This window comes from Rhinatrema bivittatum, chromosome 11 (genome assembly GCF_901001135.1).
Source record: "Rhinatrema bivittatum chromosome 11, aRhiBiv1.1, whole genome shotgun sequence".
Lineage (NCBI taxonomy): Eukaryota > Metazoa > Chordata > Amphibia > Gymnophiona > Rhinatrematidae > Rhinatrema > Rhinatrema bivittatum.
The window spans coordinates 79,696,834-79,715,820 of record NC_042625.1 but is presented as its reverse complement, the minus strand read 5'-3'; the positions used below and the strand labels follow the sequence as shown (position 1 = coordinate 79,715,820).

The 18,987-nt window shown below is 44.3% G+C and overlaps 1 protein-coding gene across 9 annotated transcripts in view; it reads left to right on the top strand.

Annotated features, from left to right (window-relative positions):
- The window catches only part of PAK4 (p21 (RAC1) activated kinase 4), an 88,798-nt gene that overhangs the window by 28,546 nt on the left and 41,265 nt on the right, over positions 1-18,987 (top strand). For 3 of the 9 annotated variants that reach the window (XM_029619535.1, XM_029619539.1, XM_029619534.1), the window contains exon 1: positions 15,959-16,073. The exons of 3 other annotated variants lie outside the window; for them this stretch is intronic. Coding sequence is in view for 1 of the 6 variants with exons in the window: in XM_029619532.1 (XP_029475392.1) it covers positions 15,889-16,073 (185 nt within the window). In the remaining 5 variants the exon portion in view is untranslated. Of the gene's footprint in view, positions 1-15,641; positions 16,074-18,987 lie in introns of those variants that run through there. 3 more of the 9 variants (XM_029619532.1, XM_029619533.1, XM_029619537.1) reach the window with 3 other exon arrangements.

The following is an 18,987-nucleotide window of genomic DNA, read 5'->3' as shown; positions in this document are numbered from 1 at the left end:
AAAAGTATAGAAGGACGAACCCTGCCACAAATGCCCTAAAAGTATTTCCATGTCTGGGGAAAATGTAATCGGGGATAGGTGAGAGAAGAGAGAGTTTCAATTGATGTCTTTAACCATTTTCCAATCTGCCTCTATACTTTGATGGTATGTGCTATAATGGGATGCAGCCTACAAATTGTATTAAGGCTATGTGCTCTGGGAGGATACAGTAACAGGCTGGCTAGGTTATGTCACTTGATCTGACTCCATTCCAGGTCAGCTCCCATCCAACCTCGCAGACTAATCAGTTGGGATGAGAAAGTATATTAAAAAAAAAAAAAAGTTGGGATGCGCCCGTCCCCTGCAACCTTTTGGAAGCAGCAATGTCGACAATCTGATCTGTGACATGGTTTCTTGAGCCATAAACAGGAAGAAATATGCCTGCACAATTGTACAAATAATTTATTAGGAATATCACAAGGGAATTGCTGGAATAAATAGAGAAACTTTGATAAAATCACCATTTTAATAAGATTTACCCTGCTGAGCCAAGAGATGGGCAAAAATTCCCACCTGTCTAGATCTTTAATCTTTTGGAGAGTGGATCTGTAATTTTAGTTTGGAAGTCCCTGATATCACAAATTTAGATCCCTAAATAGTGAAAACTTTTATGGACAATAGCAAACCTAGTTAAGCAGTCAGGCAGTTTACCTTTAGGGTCCACTGGCAGAATCTGTGATTTTGCATAATTTACCTGATATTCAAATATTGAGTTGTAGTTTTCAAGAATTCTCATAAACTAAGGAGCTGTTTATGAGAATAGCAGCATGCTGTCCATGTAAAGAGCCACTTTGTGCTCCTGTTCATGAAAAAGAAAACCAGATACCAATGGAGATATCCGAATCATATGTGCCATGGCTAGATTAAATAAGGGCAACAAGGGTCAGCCCTGACAAGTGCCCCAGCTGACCAGGAATGGGAATTCGCTATAATCATGGCCCTTGATCAGTGGTACATTGCCCTGATCCAGTTCATAAATTTCTCAGGGAATCCAAAATGTAGTAGAACCGAAAATAAGTACTTCCAAAAAATTCTATTGAACAGATTTTTTCCCCACAGATAAGCAGGCTGAATTAGCTAGGCTGTCTGGGGTCATCCCTCCAAGGCTGCTAGGCGGAGCTTCTCAAAGATGACAGAGCTTTGCTCAATGCATGGCTGCGCATCCTTTCCCTTTCGGCTCCATTTTCTCCTCAGTCTGTTCTTTCCGCGCAGCAGGCTGCACGCGGAGCTTTTCTTCTCTCCTCAGAGAGCCCATTGCATAAAAAAAAAAAAGGAAGAAGGAAAATGCCTCCGAAACCACCTGGCTTTAAATTCTGCAAATGCAGTAAGATTATATCCACCACCGACGGGGCATAATTACTGTGTTTGCTTCGGCCCGGACCACGACCAGGTGGCTTGCAGTGCCAGCGTGCCGCCAAAATTGCTTGGCTGTGTGATAGAAACTCTGGGTCTTATGCCCCCAGCTCGGAGCACCTGTCGGCCCACTTGTCTCCGGGGCCCCATCTGGATCACCGTAAAAAGTCCAAGAGGGCCTCCTCTGTGGGACTGCCGGACAGACAATGGGGTCAGGAGGGCTAACCCCCCTTCGTCCCTCAGTGCCCCCAGACCATTCAGGCACGCAGTGTGTCGGGGGATATGCTGACCCAACCACTGAGGCAATTGGCATCATCCAGGGTCAAAGCCCCAACGCAGCTGGCCGACGACATGCACGTGAAGCGCCATCGATACACGTGTCTAAGTGCAAAGGAGAGTCGCCGCATCAATGCACCATCGCCAAAAGTCATTGACGCAGAACAGCCCGTCAATGTGGATGCCGATGCCAGCCCACTCCTCGACGTACACCTCGTTGCAAAAAGCGTCTACAGATAGCTTGTATCCACCCGCCTTCAGCCCCTTGACAGGGAAGTCCTCCCAGAAACCACCTCCGGCTGTGGAACCACAAGGGGCCTTCACTCCTGACTTAGTGGATCTTGTTTTTTTCTGATTAGTGGCATCTGACTATGCATCCAAAGGCTTCTCTCACTCCTCTGCACATGTCTACTCCGATTTGTCTTCAGTCTCCAGACAGAAGAAGTTGGCGGGGCAGTTGCAGGAGCCCCTCCGAAAGCAACAAAAGAGGTTTTCCTCAATGGAGTAGGTGAAAATCCGGCCCAGAGGTCCTGACTCGGACATCCTGCTCACAGCACTGACACTAAGGAATCTTCCGGTAGATGACTTGTCACTTCGTTTGGGTCGTGGGGCCTTGCCCTCACAAATGATGTCACAAATATCCAAGATCTTGGCCCATTTCCTCTCCTCCATAAAGGATCAGGGAAGCAGCAAGTTCCACCCTATCCCATGTGAAGACTCCCCCAAGGCCGACCACCTTCGTTTCTGCAAGGGGACATCAGTCCTGATCATCAGTCCAGGAGCCTGGCTCCTGGGCACTCTCCACAACCTGACATCTCCCTGCAGTTCTTGCCTCCTACATTGCCGGGTTCCTCGACGGGGTACCCATTTGACCTGCCAGAGGAGCAATCTGAGCCAGCCTCCCCTCCGGAAGACTTTTCCTATTCAAAATTTGTGGAGAAGGTGCCAGATCCTTGCATTGAGATTTTAGGGATCCTGAAGATCTTCGAAGCGCCGGCTGAGCCAACTGCCTTGCCTTCCCATGCGGTGCTAGATACAGTCATGATGAAGGCTTGGGAGTCCCCCTTCTTGGGGCAAGCAGACTCATAGAAGACAGACCTCAAGTTCTGGATTCATCAATCTCCGTTCTACAGCGTGGTCTATGCTTCGGTAGTGGTCGAGTTGGCCATGAAGAGGGCTAAAAAATAATGCCTTTATTCAAACACCCCTCCAGGGTGTGACTGTAAGTACCTGGATGAATCTGGCAGAAGAGCATTCCAGGCGGGTATGCTGAACGCAAAGATCCATCAGCACCAATTCTATATCACTCTGTATCTTTACAAGTGCCTTCAGTCACTCAAGCCCCACTTTACCACCGCTTTGCTGGATAAGGCCCCACCTCAACAATTTCATGACCTGGAAAATGGGCTAACGCATTTATTGCATGAAATATGTGTGGCCTTCGAAACCTCAGCTCGTACTACAGCGGGAGCCATAGTCGCTCGGTGGGTGGTGTGGCTTTGGGCCAGCGCCATTCGAGAGGACATAATGAGAAATAGGGGAGATCAGCCAGTACCCCAGACAACCTTTTTGGAGACAAGCTGCATGAAACTCTGGCCCAATTAAAGGAGCAGAACATAGCAGTCTTGTCCCTGGCGTCTCCCACTGAGCAATTCTCGGGTAAGAAGCATTACCCATCACACAGAAAGACCTATTTCCAAAGACCGACCGTACAGGCCATATTCATTGTACTGTCTGCTGCCTTATCCGCAAACCCGGCCACAGCCATCACAACCGCAGCAGAGCCGCGGCAGGCAAAGGAATTGGACACAACAGCGCCTACCCCCAAAAAACAATACGAAAACCCTGCAGGGATTTTAGAGGTATCTGGGCCACTCTTACCGCTATAAGTAGGAGTGAGAATTTCCCGTTTCTACCACTGTTGGGAAGCGATCACCTCCGACTGGGTACTCGACATTGTCAGAGGGCTATCCCCTGAACTTCAAGAACACACCAAATCTCCCCCATGAGTAAGGCTGCATCGGCCCATCTCAGAGAACTGTCACTGGCTACAAGAGGAAGTCTCCAAACTACTCCAACAACATTTTGTCCAGCGGGTTCCCAGCACTCAGCTAAACCATGGATTCTACTCCCAATACTTCTCATTCCCAAGAAATCAGAAGGACTCTGCCCAATCCTGGACTTAGTTCTCAACAAATTCCGAAAAGGGAGAAAATCAAGCTGACATCTCTCAAGTCCATCCTTCCTTTTCTACAACCCAATGATTAGATGTTCGCTGGACCTCAAGAATGCATACTCTCACATCCCTATGCACTGTTCCTCCTGGCGACTCCTATGTTTTCAGGTCAACAAACACCACTTCCAGTACATGGTGCTCCCTTTTGGCCTCTTGTCTGCCCCATAAGTCTTCACCAAGTGCTTAGTGGTAGCAGTGGCCCACCTCAGGAAGCAAGGAATCCAGTTGTTCCTTTACCTTGACAACTAGCTGATGGGGGCACCGCAACCTACAACCCTTCAGAGCAGCCTACTGGCCACAATCCAATGCCTGGAGGGGCTTGGCTTGGTCATCAACTACGAGAAGTCCAGTCTGCAGCCAACACAAAACCTGGAATTTATTGGGGCCCGTATAAGTACCATGCAGGGCAGAGCATTCCTTCTGGTGGACAGGACCCACACGGTGCGCACCCTGGCAATTAAGATGAGACTCTACTCACACCTCGGCCCACCAGATATTGACCCTGCTGGACCACATGGCAGCGGCCATTTATGTGGTGCCGCATACTCTTTTGCACATACGGCACTTGCAATGGGGGCTGAAGACGCAATGGACTCGGCTCTCACATTTGCTGTCCCAGCAAGTAAGTCTGTCCAGAAGCATGAGAGCGGACTTAGACTGGTGGTTGCGTCCTACAGCTCTCTGACAAGGCACCGTTCCCCCCCCCCCCCCTCCCCAAACTCATCAGCTGATCCTTACTACAGACGCTTCAAGCAAGGGATGGGGAGCCCATTTGGACTAAGTATGAACACAAGAACTCTGGCCCCACTGGGAAAGAGTCCAACATATAAACCTCCTAGAGCTCTGAGCGATTGGAAATGCCATATGAGAGGTTCCTATGAGGGAGAACCATCATGGTCCATGTGGATAATCAGATCGCGATGTTCTACATAAACAAGGAAGGAGTGTCTGGTTCCTGGATGTTGTCCATGGAAGCAGAGTGCATCCTGGAATGGGCAGTGGAGTGCTCCATCATCCTTCAGGCGACCTACCTACCCGGGATGGAGAACTCCAGAGCAGACACACTAAGCAGGATCTTCCATCCACACGAATAGGAACCTCGCCAGGATATGGTGGAGGACCTCTTCCAGGCTTGGGGCCTCCCATGCATGGATCTTTTTGCTAAGGAGCACAACAGGAAGGTACAGATGTTTTGCTCAGTTTACCCCAGCAAGAAGCAACTCATGCAAGACACGTTTCTCATATCATAGACGGGAGGGCTTCTCTCTGCTTACCTCCCAATCCCCCTTATCTCGAACAATACATAAGTGTATCGTGGATGTTGCCGACCTCATCTGATAGCTCTGGCTTGGCCAAGACAACCGTGGTACGCCTATTTAGTGTGTCTCTCCATCAAATCACTTCTTCCCTTCCGGCCATAGTGTGGATCTGCTGTTGCAGGACAGCGGCACCCTGCTTCATCCCATGCACTCCTCACTGCATCTCACAGCATGGAGGTTAAAAGGACAGTATTAAGTCACCTGTACTTGCCTTTGGTGATCCAAGAGGTTCTGGTGTCATCCAGAAAATCTTCTACCAGGGAACTACCAGGGCTTAGATACTTGGCCTGGTGCGACGACAAGGGCATAGACCCCCTTCTCCTGCTCACTGGAACTTCTTTTAGAGTACCTCCATTCCCTGTATCAGGTGGGACTGGCAACAGCTTTGGTGAGGGTCCACGTCAATGCCATTGCAGCTTACCATCATCCCTACAATGGCCTACTGGTGTCCAACCACCCACTAGTCTCCCGGTTCATAAAGGGCATTCTATCACTGTGGCCACCGGTTCACAGATCACCTGTTCTGTGGAATCTCAACCTAGTTCTGGAACAGTTGACGTTTCCACCCTTCGAACCTCTGGAAAGCAGTCATATAAATATCTGTCATGGAAAATTCTGTTTTTAGTCGCTCTGACCTCTGCAAGAAGAGTCAGTGAGTTGCGGGCTCTGGTTCACTATTCACCATACCATGAATTTCATCACAACAAGGTGTCTTTAAGAACACACCCCCTCATTCTTACCCAAGGTAGTTTCGGCTTTCCACATCAACCAAACCATTACCCTTCTTTCCGAAGCCACACAAAAATGAGGATGAGAGACTGCTCCACACACTAGACTGCAAGCAAACGCCGAATCTAGAACCTCACAGCTATTTGTTTCCTTCAGCCCGAATTCCCTGGGTCTGCCGGTCTCCAAGAGGACGCTCTCAACTTAGATTTTACAGTGCATTCAGTTCTGTTACAATAAAAGATCAGAGACCCTGACCAGTTCACCAAAGGCCCATCAGGTGAGAGTGATGGCAGCGTCAGTAGCTCACCTAAGTGAGGTCCCAATAATGGACATATGCAAAGCCGCTATGTGGTCTTCGCTCCATACTTTCACGTCCCATTACTGTCTCAACCAGCAAGCTGCTGTGGATGCGGTGATGGGCAGATCCATACTCCAATCAGGGACCACATAAAGAGACTGTCTGCTACTCTGGACCAGGTTGGGTGCAGCACGTCATGCTCAGCCTCAGGAACTACACCACGTTCCCACAGGAACCCTTCATACAATGCTCACATCCTTTAGCTGGAGACTCCCAGACAGCATGGCTAATTCAGCCTGCTTATCTGCGGGGGAAAAAAGCAAGTTTGCTTACCATAAATGGAGTTTTCTGTAGATAGAAGGAATTAGCCATCCTGACCTGCCTACCTCACCGGACAGTCTCCATGACATGCTTCGCAGACACGTTTTGGAATAGACTGAGGAGAAAATGGAGCCTCACGGCAAAGGACGCACACCCGCACATAGAGAAAAGCTCTGTCATCTTTGAGAAGTTCCGTCTAGCCCCTCGGAGTGTCGTCCCCAGTAGCATACGGTAAGCAAACTTGCTTTTATCAACATCAAGTGAGACAATTAATCCAGGCATTTTATGCTATCCAGCCAGGTGAATAATATTCACTAATTGCCATACATTAGTAGTCGAAAATCTCACATTCATAAAACCTGCTTGATCGGAATGTATTATTGAGACGAGAACATTTTTCAGCCGAAGTTGCAGTATTTTGACAAAACTTTTTATGTCTGCATTTATCAAGGATATTGGTCTATAAGATGCACAGTCCAGAAGGTCTTTGCCCTCCTTATAAATCAAAGTAATGAAGGCAGCAGTCAGTGTATCTGAGAACCCCTGCAAAGTGCTCATTCCACCAAAGGGAGCCCTCATGGGGCCCGTAAACAGTCCCTGAAAAACTCTGCAAAGTCTACTGGAAAACCCGTCTGGTCGCTGGCTTTTCTGCAAAGGCAATGCTTTCATTGCTGCTATAGTTCTGATTTCTATAGTAGGATCTGTTAAAGATGCTGCTGCTTTGGGTGGCAAAATCAGAAGACTCAATCCCTCCAAAAATCACCTTATAGCTTCCTCCAAAGCTTCTTCTGATGCCAAATACAGCTCTGAAAAGAGATCAAAGAATTCTTTGTTAATTTCATCGGGGAGATGTCAAATAGCATTTTATTTGTCCCTTATACTACAGATAGTAGTGGATTGTGTAGGTTGTTTGGCAAGCTTAGCCAGAAACAGTCCCAACTTGTTCCCAAATTCATAATATTTTTGCCACCCATATCTAAACATTTTGGCAATTTGAGTTATCTGTATTGATTTCAGCTCATCTCAAACCAGATTAAGATCTCTGAATACCTTATTACCTCCATGAAGCTTGTGTTTCTGTTCCAGAGCCATGAGTTGTTTGATAAGGGCTTCCTGCTTCTGGTGTCTGGCATATGCAATAATTTTCCCACTGAGAACCACTTTGAGCATTTCCCATCTTAATACTGGATTGTATGATTTCAGGAAGCTGTATAGCTATAAAGTCATTAAGCTCTTTGCCCAGCATTTCACCAAATGCCCTGTCTTTTAAGAGGTATAAATTAAACTACCATCTACCTTTTTTTGACTCAAGATATTGCTCCCTATGTTTAAACTGAGAGGATTATGATCAGACAAAAAACTAGGAAGGATATCGCTGTCCACTATCCTGCTGTATCACTTAGAACTACCTAAGACGTAATCAATCCCACTAAAGGAATTATGCCTTGGGAAATAATAAATGTATTCCCTGACACTCAGGTTACACTTCCTCCAAAAGTCTTTAAGATCACATAATTTCATGATATCCTGCAGTTCTGTAACAGTGTGACCCAACCCTCTCAAACTCATTCTAACAAGGTTGAGATTTAGGCACGAATTCCAATCCCCACCTAAGATAATGGAACTAGTATCGTATTTCCTTAATAAAACAGACAGACTTCTGTAAAAAGTCTATGTGACTGGTATTTGGCCCATAAACATTCACCAATGGAAGAGATTCTCCATACAGCACCCCCTCTACAATACCAACCGGCCATTTGAGTCTGAAAACGTTTGTTGCACATTCAATGGAAAAGATTTATGCACGAATATAGAGTTAAAAAAAAAAGCCAGAAATTCCTTTGCCAGTGTGAAACTTGACAGCACAAACAACTGTCAGGGAAGTAATGTTTAATTGAAATGTGCTTGACATTTTTTAATTGCAACAAAAATCTTTAAAAGTATTACACAGTCATATAACTTACAATACGGACCAATGATTAAATATGGCCTGTATACAACTATGTTCAAATTCTTTTCATTAAAGTTTTCATACAATAATTTGACAGCAGATGGTTCCTGTCTGCTGACAAGCTCACCAGGACTCTGAATTTAGATTTTTACATGGTATGTAGAAAAGTTCTGAGTACAAATTGAACATTAACAGTTAAACAGAAAAACACAGTTGCCCCCTCCCCATCCCCTTGTGATGTGAAGCATATAAGAACATAAGAAATTGCCATGCTGGGTCAGACCAAGGGTCCATCAAGCCCAGCATCCTGTTTCCAACAGAGGCCAAACCAGGTCACAAGAACCTGGCAATTACCCAAACACTAAGAAGATCCCGTGCTATTCCCTAAGTAAACTTGATTAATAGCAGTTAATGGACTTCTCCTCCAAGAACTTATCCAAACCTTTTTTGAACCCAGCTACACTAACCACATCCTCTGGCAACAAATTCCAGAGCTTTATTGTGTATTGACTGAAAGAATTTTCTCCGCTTAGTCTTAAATGTGCTACTTGCTAACTTCATGGAATGCCCCCTAGTCCTTCTATTATTCAAAAGTGTAAATAACCGATTCACATCTACTCAGTCAAGACCTCTCATGATCTTAAAGACCTCTATCATATACCCCCTCAGCCATCTCTTCTCCAAGCTGAACAGCCCCAACCTCTTCAGCCTTTCCTCATATGGGTAACACCATCTGTGTTATATTCTCCATCATACGTTAGTCATACTGTTTCGACGTTATTTAACTCTCATGCTAGGTTACTCAAAGTTTTATTGTGATGTTTTTCAAGTTCTATGTAACGCTCTCATGCAAGGTTATTGTTTCACTGTAAACCGGTTTGATTTGTATCTCATGCAAGAAGATCGGTATATAAAAGTTAAAAATAAATAAAATAAATAGTCAAGTCATTTATTATCATATTCCGAGCTTTGTGTGAGAGTGATTGCAAATACTTATCCCATATTTTCAAAAACAACCTATGTTTTTTCTGACATCTAACATATCCACATATTTTTCCATAACACGTTTGTCTAATAGCATTTCTAAATTGCATCATTGTGGAAATTTCTGTGGATAGCCATTTTGCAGTATCAATTGTTTAGCAAGTAAAATAATTTTCTTACCCCATAACCTTGTGTATTTATCTGAAATGTAACTGCCCTCAGATTATCAAACAGAACAATGGGTGCCTCTAAGGGCAGTTGTTGCTTCCTTACAAAATTACTATATCATAAAACTTTTACCCAAAAATCTTTAATCTGGGGACAAAGCCAAAACTGATGTTCCAAAGTTCCCACTTCTGTAAGGCATTTCTTTCGTTTGTCTGATGGGTCTAAATGCAACTTGAATGCTTGTTTCTGAGAGGTATGATATCTTACCATAAATTTGCATTATTTCCCGTAACATCATACTACTTGTGACTAGTTTGATTCTCAAAAAAGATCAAGGAAATTGACTTGGAGTCAATCTAATAACCAATTCTCTTTCCCATCCCTCCCTTTGTACTGTAAATTTAAATGAAGTATCTAAGCCTTTCAAAAATGTTTGAAAAAAATAAATAGTATGCCTTGCTGGATCTTCCACATCAAACCTTTGTTAGCAAGGCCCTCTTGCAACCCCAAAGAATTTATGTAATGTCTACCCCGTAGAAATGCATAAAAATGCTTATTATTTAATTCAAATTGGTTCTTAAGTTCCTGAAATGAGAGCAACTGTGCATCTTCAGTCATGCACTGGGAAATAACATGAAGATACTTAACAGCCGACGAGGTGAAGACCAAAGGCTGATATCCTAGTAAAAAATTATTATTACCTTGAAAACTTAGGAACTGCAATACTTTATAATTCAGTTGCATTTTAGCTCTCCACCTTAGAGTAGGAGTTAAGCTTTTAGCGCTAACAAAACATGAGGTAAGCCTGCACACCTCTCAACACGGAGCGCCGGCTCTCCCGCAATTTATAATGAATCAGCCTGTAAGCCAGCTAAGTGGTGCTGCTGATTATCCAGCTAAGGTCAGTAGGCAGCAATTAGCTGGATAAGTTTGTACCCAGCTAAGATGGGAGCAGGGAATGGGTGGATTGTGGAGTTGGCCAGATAAATTAACCAGCTAACACGATATTCTGAATTAGCTGGCTGATTTTTCCAGCCAACTATGGTTGGGACAAAGGGCTGTCCTAAAATTAACCTGTTTAATCATAACAGCTGCCATGTGGCTTTGGGTAGTTACTGGCTATACATAACCGGCTAACTTTAAGATAGCTGGATATATTCAGCAGTGCAGCTGTGCCACTGACTATACAGCACTAGTTAGCCAGTTAAGTATAACCAGTAACTATCCAGAGCCACGTGGCATCTGAATATGCACTCTTAACTCCTAGTCATAAGAACATGCCATACTGGGTCAGATCAAGCCCAGCATCCTGTTTCCAACAGAAGCCAAACCAGGCCACAAGAACCTGGCAAGTACCCAAAAACTAAGTCTATTCCATGTTACCATTGCTAATGGCAGTGGCTATTCTCTAAGTGAACTTAATAGCAGGTAATGGACATCTCCAAGAACTTATCCAAACCTTTTTTAAACACAGCTACACTAACTGCACTAACCACATCCTCTGGTAACAAATTCCAGAGTGTAATTGTGCGTTGAGTGAAAAAGAACTTTCTCCGATTAGTTTTAAATGTGCCACATGCTAACTTCATGGAGTGCCCCCTAGTCTTTCTACTATCCGAAAGAGTAAATAACAGATTCACATCTACCCATTCTAGACCTCTCATGATTTTAAACACCTCTATCATATCCCCCCTCAGCCATCTCTTCTCCAAGCTGAAAAGTTCTAACCTCTTTAGTCTTTCCTCATAGGGGAACTGTTCCATTCCCTTTATCATTTTGGTCACCCTTCTCTGTACCTTCTCCATCGCAATTATATCTTTTTTGAGATGCAGCGACCAGAATTGTACACAGTATTCAAGGTGCGGTCTCACCATGGAGCGACACAGAGGCATTATGACATTTTCCGTTTTATTCACCATTCCCTTTCTAATAATTCCCAACATTCTGTTTGCTTTTTTGACTGCCGCAGCACACTGAACCAATAATTTCAATGTGTTATCCACTATGACGCCTAGATCTCTTTCTTGGGTGGTAGCTCCTAATATGGAACCTAACATTGTGTAACTATAACATGGGTTATTTTTCCCTATATGCAACACCTTGCACTTGTCTACATTAAATTTCATCTGCCATTTGGATGCCCAATTTTCCAGTCTCACAAGGTCTTCCTGCAATTTATCACAATCTGCTTGTGATTTAACTACTCTGAACAATTTTGTATCATCTGCAAATTTGATTACCTCACTTGTCGTATTTCTTTCCAGATCATTTATAAATATATTGAAAAGTAAGGGTCCCAATACAGATCTCTGAGGCACTCCACTGTCCACTCCCTTCCACTGAGAAAAATTGTCCATTTAATCCTACTCTTTGTTTCCTGTCTTTTAGCCAGTTTGTGATCCACGAAAGGACATCACCACTTATGCTGAGGTGAAGTAAAGTTTCCAGGGCTAATGTTGGTCTATGAGTGAAAGCTGGAGTTCTGATGCAGGACATATGATTTATGCACACAAAAAGCTTTGTGCACTGAAAACAGTTTTTGTGTACACAAGTGAAGAGCACACATCAAACAATATGCTCCCAACTCTCTGCTCTTAACTACACACAGAAATTTTTTATACGTGGAAAACCATGATTTCTGTGCATAAACTTGTTTTTCTGTGTGCAGATTTTCTGGTTTGTGAACTTTTTAAAACTCGCAATGCTTTAGGATACCACTAGTTTACTGCAGCGGAGATACAAAACAAATTAGCTTGTTAATTAGGAAATTATGTGCTGAATTTCAGTGCACAGGTTTGTGGCTCTGGTTTTTGCATTGACCCCTAGATTAGCTACCAATGCAAAGGTATAGGCTAAATCTAAAATAATAATAATGATTAGGCTGTGGTGATAGAATGAAATTGGTAGGTAGGTCTGTCTGGTGTACTTCAATAGCTAGAAGTGCTAGTGGAAATGCAGGTGCTTAAAGCTGTGTCTGATTAGCAGGCTATGCAAGGGACCTAGGAGGCAGGTTGGCTGTTTGGACAAGGACCATGCTAAGCTTTTTTTTTTAGTGGCATGTTTCCTCTTCCTCTACTGGCAAACTTGGGTATCTTTACCTGATTCTGCAGCAAGGAGTGGTGTTGGGTGTATGGGGGAGGCAGATGGGGGCTGGGGGAAAGGGTGTTTGTGAGGGGTGGTGTGGTGGTATATATAAAAATTGAAGCCCTCTTGGGTTTTCAACCAGCCCCCTGGATCCCCTCTACCCATGCCAATCTATAGTCTTCTCAAGCAGGACTGATCCCCAGTTGTTCCTGTGCGACTAGTGCTGTACGACAAAAATGGCATTGGCTGACCTGAACCCGGCACAGTTTTGTTGTATGGCAATAATCCAAAATGTCACCAGCCTTGGATTAGCAATGGCTCTACATCATCTTGCTTTACTGTACTGGAGGGGCAAAAGTGACTGGAGATCATTACTGCTTTGTGAAGACCAGAGATGGGGGCAAGAGCCTTGCGCGGAATCCAGGGGCCGGGGGACCTCTCTGCGTGGTGGGGTTTGGGTTCCCTTTCCCAGTGGCTTCAGCTGCCACCATCCTAGTTCCTTTGTGGTGGGGCTTCTGCTCCTGCCACCCCTGCAGCTCCTGGCTCCTGTTCTTCATTGTATGTCTGTGCATGTTTTGCTTGGCTGCGCATATACAGACACTTGCGAATGGCTGACTAGATAGGCAGACAGACACAGGCTCAAAAGCAGTTGCTCTCACTTTTTGAGAAACATATCTAAATAGACTGTCCTGACTATCTTTCAGATGGTCACACTTTGGCTGACAGCTAGCATCTATCCTTAGAAGTGTGCACAGAATAGCTGGACAGACCAGATAGGTTGGTTGGACTCTCTGTCATATGTGTTACTCTGTTTTTCTGTCATTTATGTATTCTGTCTACAATACAGTTTTCATCAAGTTAATTAATAACTGATTTAATAAGATTTTTTTTCCATTCTATGGGAAAGAGCTTAGTAAAGCAGGCCCTAAATATCTCTGTTGGTCCTTTGTGTAGGAAATAACTGCACCTTGATATGTGTCAAAAATTGATATTTGTTTCTACTAAATTTGGTATTGTATCCTTGTGTTCGTGGAGAAGCGTGTTTGGCACTTAACCTTCATTTTCATAATTGTGTATAAGGCACAATGTTTTAGTACAGTTGCATGAGAGAGCATTCAGTAAACATACATAGCAAAGAAAAAATATCAAGGGAGCTCACCAGCTGCAAAGCTTCAGTATATTGCAGCTTCATTTTCCAGCCCAGAAGTTGTTCTTTCTTTTATGGGACCCATGAAAAGAAATTATACACAGATGTACTTAGCTTTCAGGGCCTCTTCAGATGTCTCTGAAGCAGCTTCAGGGCGCACACACACACACACATTTTTCAATCCATAAATCTTTGTAGGTAGCTACTTATGCTCCCCAGTTTGTCAGGGGCTGCGGATAGGGCTAGACTGTGATGATTTTACACTGTGCCTCAAATCTGAGCCATCCTGCCCATCTAGCAATGATTAATGCTAGATACATGAAAAGGTATTTGTTTGGAGGAGATATCTATAGTGTGTATGTATGTATCGCCAGCCCGTTTCCCGTAAAATGCTCACTAGCGATGGTAAATTTTCACTTGCTCACTAATTCACACAATCACATTGTTTGATTTCAAAGTAACAAATACCGTTATACTTATGGTCAACATTCATCCTGCATGTTTATATTGATTAAAAATGTGATTGTGAGAATTAGTGAATTCTTTCACACAGAAGTGGAGATTTCTTTTGGTTATTAGATGTAAACAATCAAACACAGTGGTTGCTTTGCTGTGGCACACTTTAATGTGTGTTTACAAATAAACACATCTGAGCTAGGACCAAAATTCAGCCAAGCTTCTACTTTACAAATCCTTTAAAACTCTGGCACATCTGCTATTTTAGAGCTCTCTATAAATTTACAGGGGTGGGTTTTTTTTTTTGCCTGTTGCTAATGAGGTATAATTAGAGGATTACTGCTGGGACTCATCTGCGGCCGAACCTGGGGGCAACTATATTTTCTGTATGGAATTGTGTAGGCTTACCCTGTTTTTAAAGGGGTGTGTCTTACTTCTGGGCTGTCATTTCTCTACAAGTTTGGGTAAACTTAAAAAAAAAAGTCATGGCTGTATATTTTTTCTTTTCCTGTTTCTATTCTTAGGTTTGTTTTTCTTCTTGTCACGTATTTTCTTTGCCACATTTCTGTTCTCGTTTTGGAATAAAACATATATTTTAATATGCAAAAACGGAGTGATTGTTGCTTTGTCTCTTAACGTGGTAATAACTCCTGATTTTATCTTTTTGTCTTGGATCTGTTCTTAGTTGTCTGCTATTGTCGCTTTTTTTGTATATCACGGGCTTCTGATGAGGGTCGGCATATAGTAATAACACTTTATATATAAACTGTATAACGGGGTTTTTACACTTGTCTCTATAGGGGATAAAAGCTTGGCAGTTTGGTGTAGTTGAGCTTTCTTTTTCAGAAATACAATAATTAAAATAAAATTATAAAGGGGGTTTGTTTGGTTTTTTAGTTCATCTGCTTTATTTTGCTGACTTACTGTTCCTGCCTTTTTGCATCTGAAACAGCACGGCCAGGATTAGCGAAACCTCATTCCAGCCTCCCGCTGTGTGTCTGTGAGCTATTGCTGCCAGGGCTGGGTTTACTCCAGGCTTGGGCTGGCACCCACTCAGCTGCCTGGCAGAGAGACGTGCACTTCAGGTAATTCTTGTCCTGCTTATAACAGTGCAGGCGGGGGCAGAGCCTTGGGCTGGCTCGTGACATCTCCCAGGGGCCGCAGGCTCTCTGAGTGGCCTAAAGCCTGTTTGCTTTGTTTTGAACGCGGCCCGGGGATTGGCTGGAGCGCCCTGTGCTGCGGCTCCGGATCCGGGCGGAGGGGAGGGGGTAAAGCCCAGCGCCTGTGCCGCGCGCTGCCGCCCGAGCCCATTGCAAAGAATGGGCTGAAAGCTGGAGGGCTCTTGCCTTGGATGGCAGGGGAGGGCTGGAGAAGGTAGCGCCTGGGATTCGGGGACGGCCAGTGATTTTGTACAGCTCGTGATGGTAGGGGGGAGATAAGGAAGGGAGCGGTGCCCTGCACGTTGCCTGATGAAAACCGAATCTGTAACGGGTAGTAAAAAATGGGAGTCACGGTGCTAAAAACGGGATGTGTGCGCATACCCTTCGGCCCCTTCTCCTCCTCCTCCTTTCTCTCCGCCCCGGGGAGGAGCCGAGGCTCTTCCCCCTTCTCACGCGTCACGAAACTCGGCTGCTAGGAGCTGTAAGAGCGGCGGCTGGACTGAAACTGCCGGAATGTGAGAGGGGCAGCAAGGCAGCGCATTGGGATCCGGGGTAAGAGCCTTCCTCTGTGGTCCGGGGGGCGAGGGGGAGAGAGGAGTGGAGCCGCTCCGTGGATTCCACGCTCGCCAGAGGCTCCCCCCCCCCCCCCCTTTACTCTTTTGTCTCTGGGGTGGGACCGCAATCCGATAGCCAGGGCCTGTGCTGCACCTGCCGCCGGAAACGGTCCCTGCCACAAAGAGCCGAGCTGGGACGGGGCTGGGGGGCGTGCGGTGAGTGCTGCTTCGCAGCGGGGATAGCACTTTTATGATTTAATGGGTTTTATTTTATCTCTGAGTTTGTTTGTTACTCATTGCAAGGTAAATAATATAATCGGAGCTAAAATTCCCTGCCTCATCAGGAAGCAGATCTAGGAAGTCTGATAACAAGTGTGACGAATTCCTGTACTCCACAACCACATCCTCCTTTCAAGTTTTTAGACTGAATAGGGGTCAGGGATGAATGGTTGGTAGAGGAATAGAAATAGAAAAAGATTTTGGCCTTTGGTAGGGTGGAAGGTGGTTTCCTTTATAAAGACCTTACTGCAGAAAAGTGAGCCCAGATAGTTGAGTTGGATTGGGTAACCACATATTTCTCTCAAAGCTAAACTTCAAATCAGGAGATGTTCACAGAACTTTTTTTTTTCCCCTGAGCAAGGCCACAAATCAGGGTTCATGTGTTCCCCCTTGTTTGGATTCTCTCTAGAACCTTTCATTCAGTTAAATAAGGATAATCCTGATATATATAGCATCAGGACATTACAGATACAGCAATCATGAAGATTGTCTCATAAATTAACATTCTGTGTTACTTATATTTTAGCTTTTATTAGTGCAAAGTTCTGGTAACCATATTATTTCAAGAGAGGAGGGGGACTCTATGTTGTGATACCTTTATAATCTGACCAAAAGAGCTAGTGTGTTTAGTAGATGAACTTTTAAAACTCCATACATCTCTTCTTCAGATGAGACTTCAAGGAAAGAAACTGGCATATCTAAAAAAAAAATAAATAGACTCTTAAAATCTCCAACTTAGCTGTATAAATAGGATTTAACCAGTAAAGTATCCACTGAATGGGGGGATCGAGGCGGTGCTACTTATCTGGTTACCTTAACCGGATACATGCCTTAACCAGTTAAGTTGACCAAATAAGTTAACAGGTCTAAAGTTATCCGGATAACTAGAACTTAACTAGTTATATTCAGCAGCATAGCTGTGCTGCTGTATATCTCTCCTAAGTTATCCGGATAATTAGATAACCTGATGTCTTTGAATATTGACCGGGCCCCTTTGTGTTTAGTGTCTTATCCACTACCACATTTTTGGTTTGTGGCAGGGTATCCAAAGGGTTTCCGATGGGTATTTTTTTTTTTTTTAGCCCTGTAAGTGTGCAGATGTATCCACATCCCAGATACATCTTTAGTTCTGCCTGAAACTTCTAAAATTTCCTTTAAAGATTAATGCAGAGAAAGTGGAGTCATTGAGTGTCCTGGTAGGGAGATTTGCTGACCTGCAGGTGACTTTGTCAGGGTTGGATATATTATGTCAGTATTGATTCATCCTGTTTTGAAGGGTCTGTTTTGTCTCTCCCACATATCATCATTTGTTGGGACATTTCTTGCATTGGGTGAGAGATACTGCACTGCTGGATATGCAGGTGGATGATTCATGTAATCCTGTGGGTTTGTGGAATGCAGTGGGGATCTATGCATATGTATGTCTGCAGGTCATTCATTTCTTCTTATCACATGGTAGAGTTCCTTTTAGATCAGGATGGAAAATTTGCTCCTGATGAGTTGGTTAGGTGGTATTTTATGGGCTGTGATAGGTGCCAGTGAATGTTTCTCAGTGTTTTATCAGCAGTAAGTGTAGGCTGAATATTTTTTATAGTATTATGGCGTTACAAGCAGCAAAAGGGGGTACTTTTGGGGGTTTTTTTCTCCTTGTGTTGAAACAGGTTTTTTCCTGGGTATTTGCATGGCACATTGCATTTCTTCGTCTATAAATCTGGCAGAATGGCCCTGTTGAATGAAAGCAGAGAGTGGTGAGGTGTTCTTGTAATCTGCTATCTAGTATCTTCATCTGCAGAAATTGAATTGTAACAGTAATTTGTCCGATTTGTAGATTACCAGTTTCCTAGCATTATGTGGATGGAAACTGGAATTGTAACTTAATAACATTAGTAGATGATAGCAGATAAGAATTGATCCACCCAGTCTGCTCTATTCCTATTTACACTGCTCTGATTGGGGATACATCCCTGCTGGCTGTGGGATATCACTTATTCTTCAACTCATATTTTATCATCTACCCTTTTGGTCCTCTGCCATTCTGGGTTAGATGAGCATACAAGCGCCTGTACTTCAACTGTCTCTCATAGACGCCCCCACCCCAATGTTCTTTTACACAACCTCTCACTTTTCTATCACTGCCCTATGTACCTGTCTTACGTGGGTTTAAATTCTGTCACAGTTTTGGTTTCCACCACGTCTGCTAGTAAGTTATTCCAGGTGCTTACTCCTGGGGCAAATCTGTGTAAAGCAGAATTTGTGCACAGAATGTTATATTTATCACGTGGAATTTGGTGTGTAGACCAGGAGGCAGTGATAGTGGATCCATAATAGGAAGGAGGTGGCAGTGTCTGCCCTCATGGACCAGAAGAAGAAGGGAAGTGGCTGCTGCATGGCATGGGAAAGATGGAAATGGGCGTGGTTTGAACCTGGAGGAAAGGAAGTGAGAGTAGGTTGGGTGGAGTTGAGTCTGGAGGAGAAGAGAGAGAGCTGAAGAGGCAGGTCAGGCCTGGGGGGGGGGGGGGGGGGGGAGAATTGGATGTGTGGGAGGGAGGGCAGTGAGCTTGGGAGGAGGTTGAGACTGGGGATAGGGACAGAAAGCGAGCTGGGGAGTGGGGGTTGAGCCTGGGCAGGGAGAG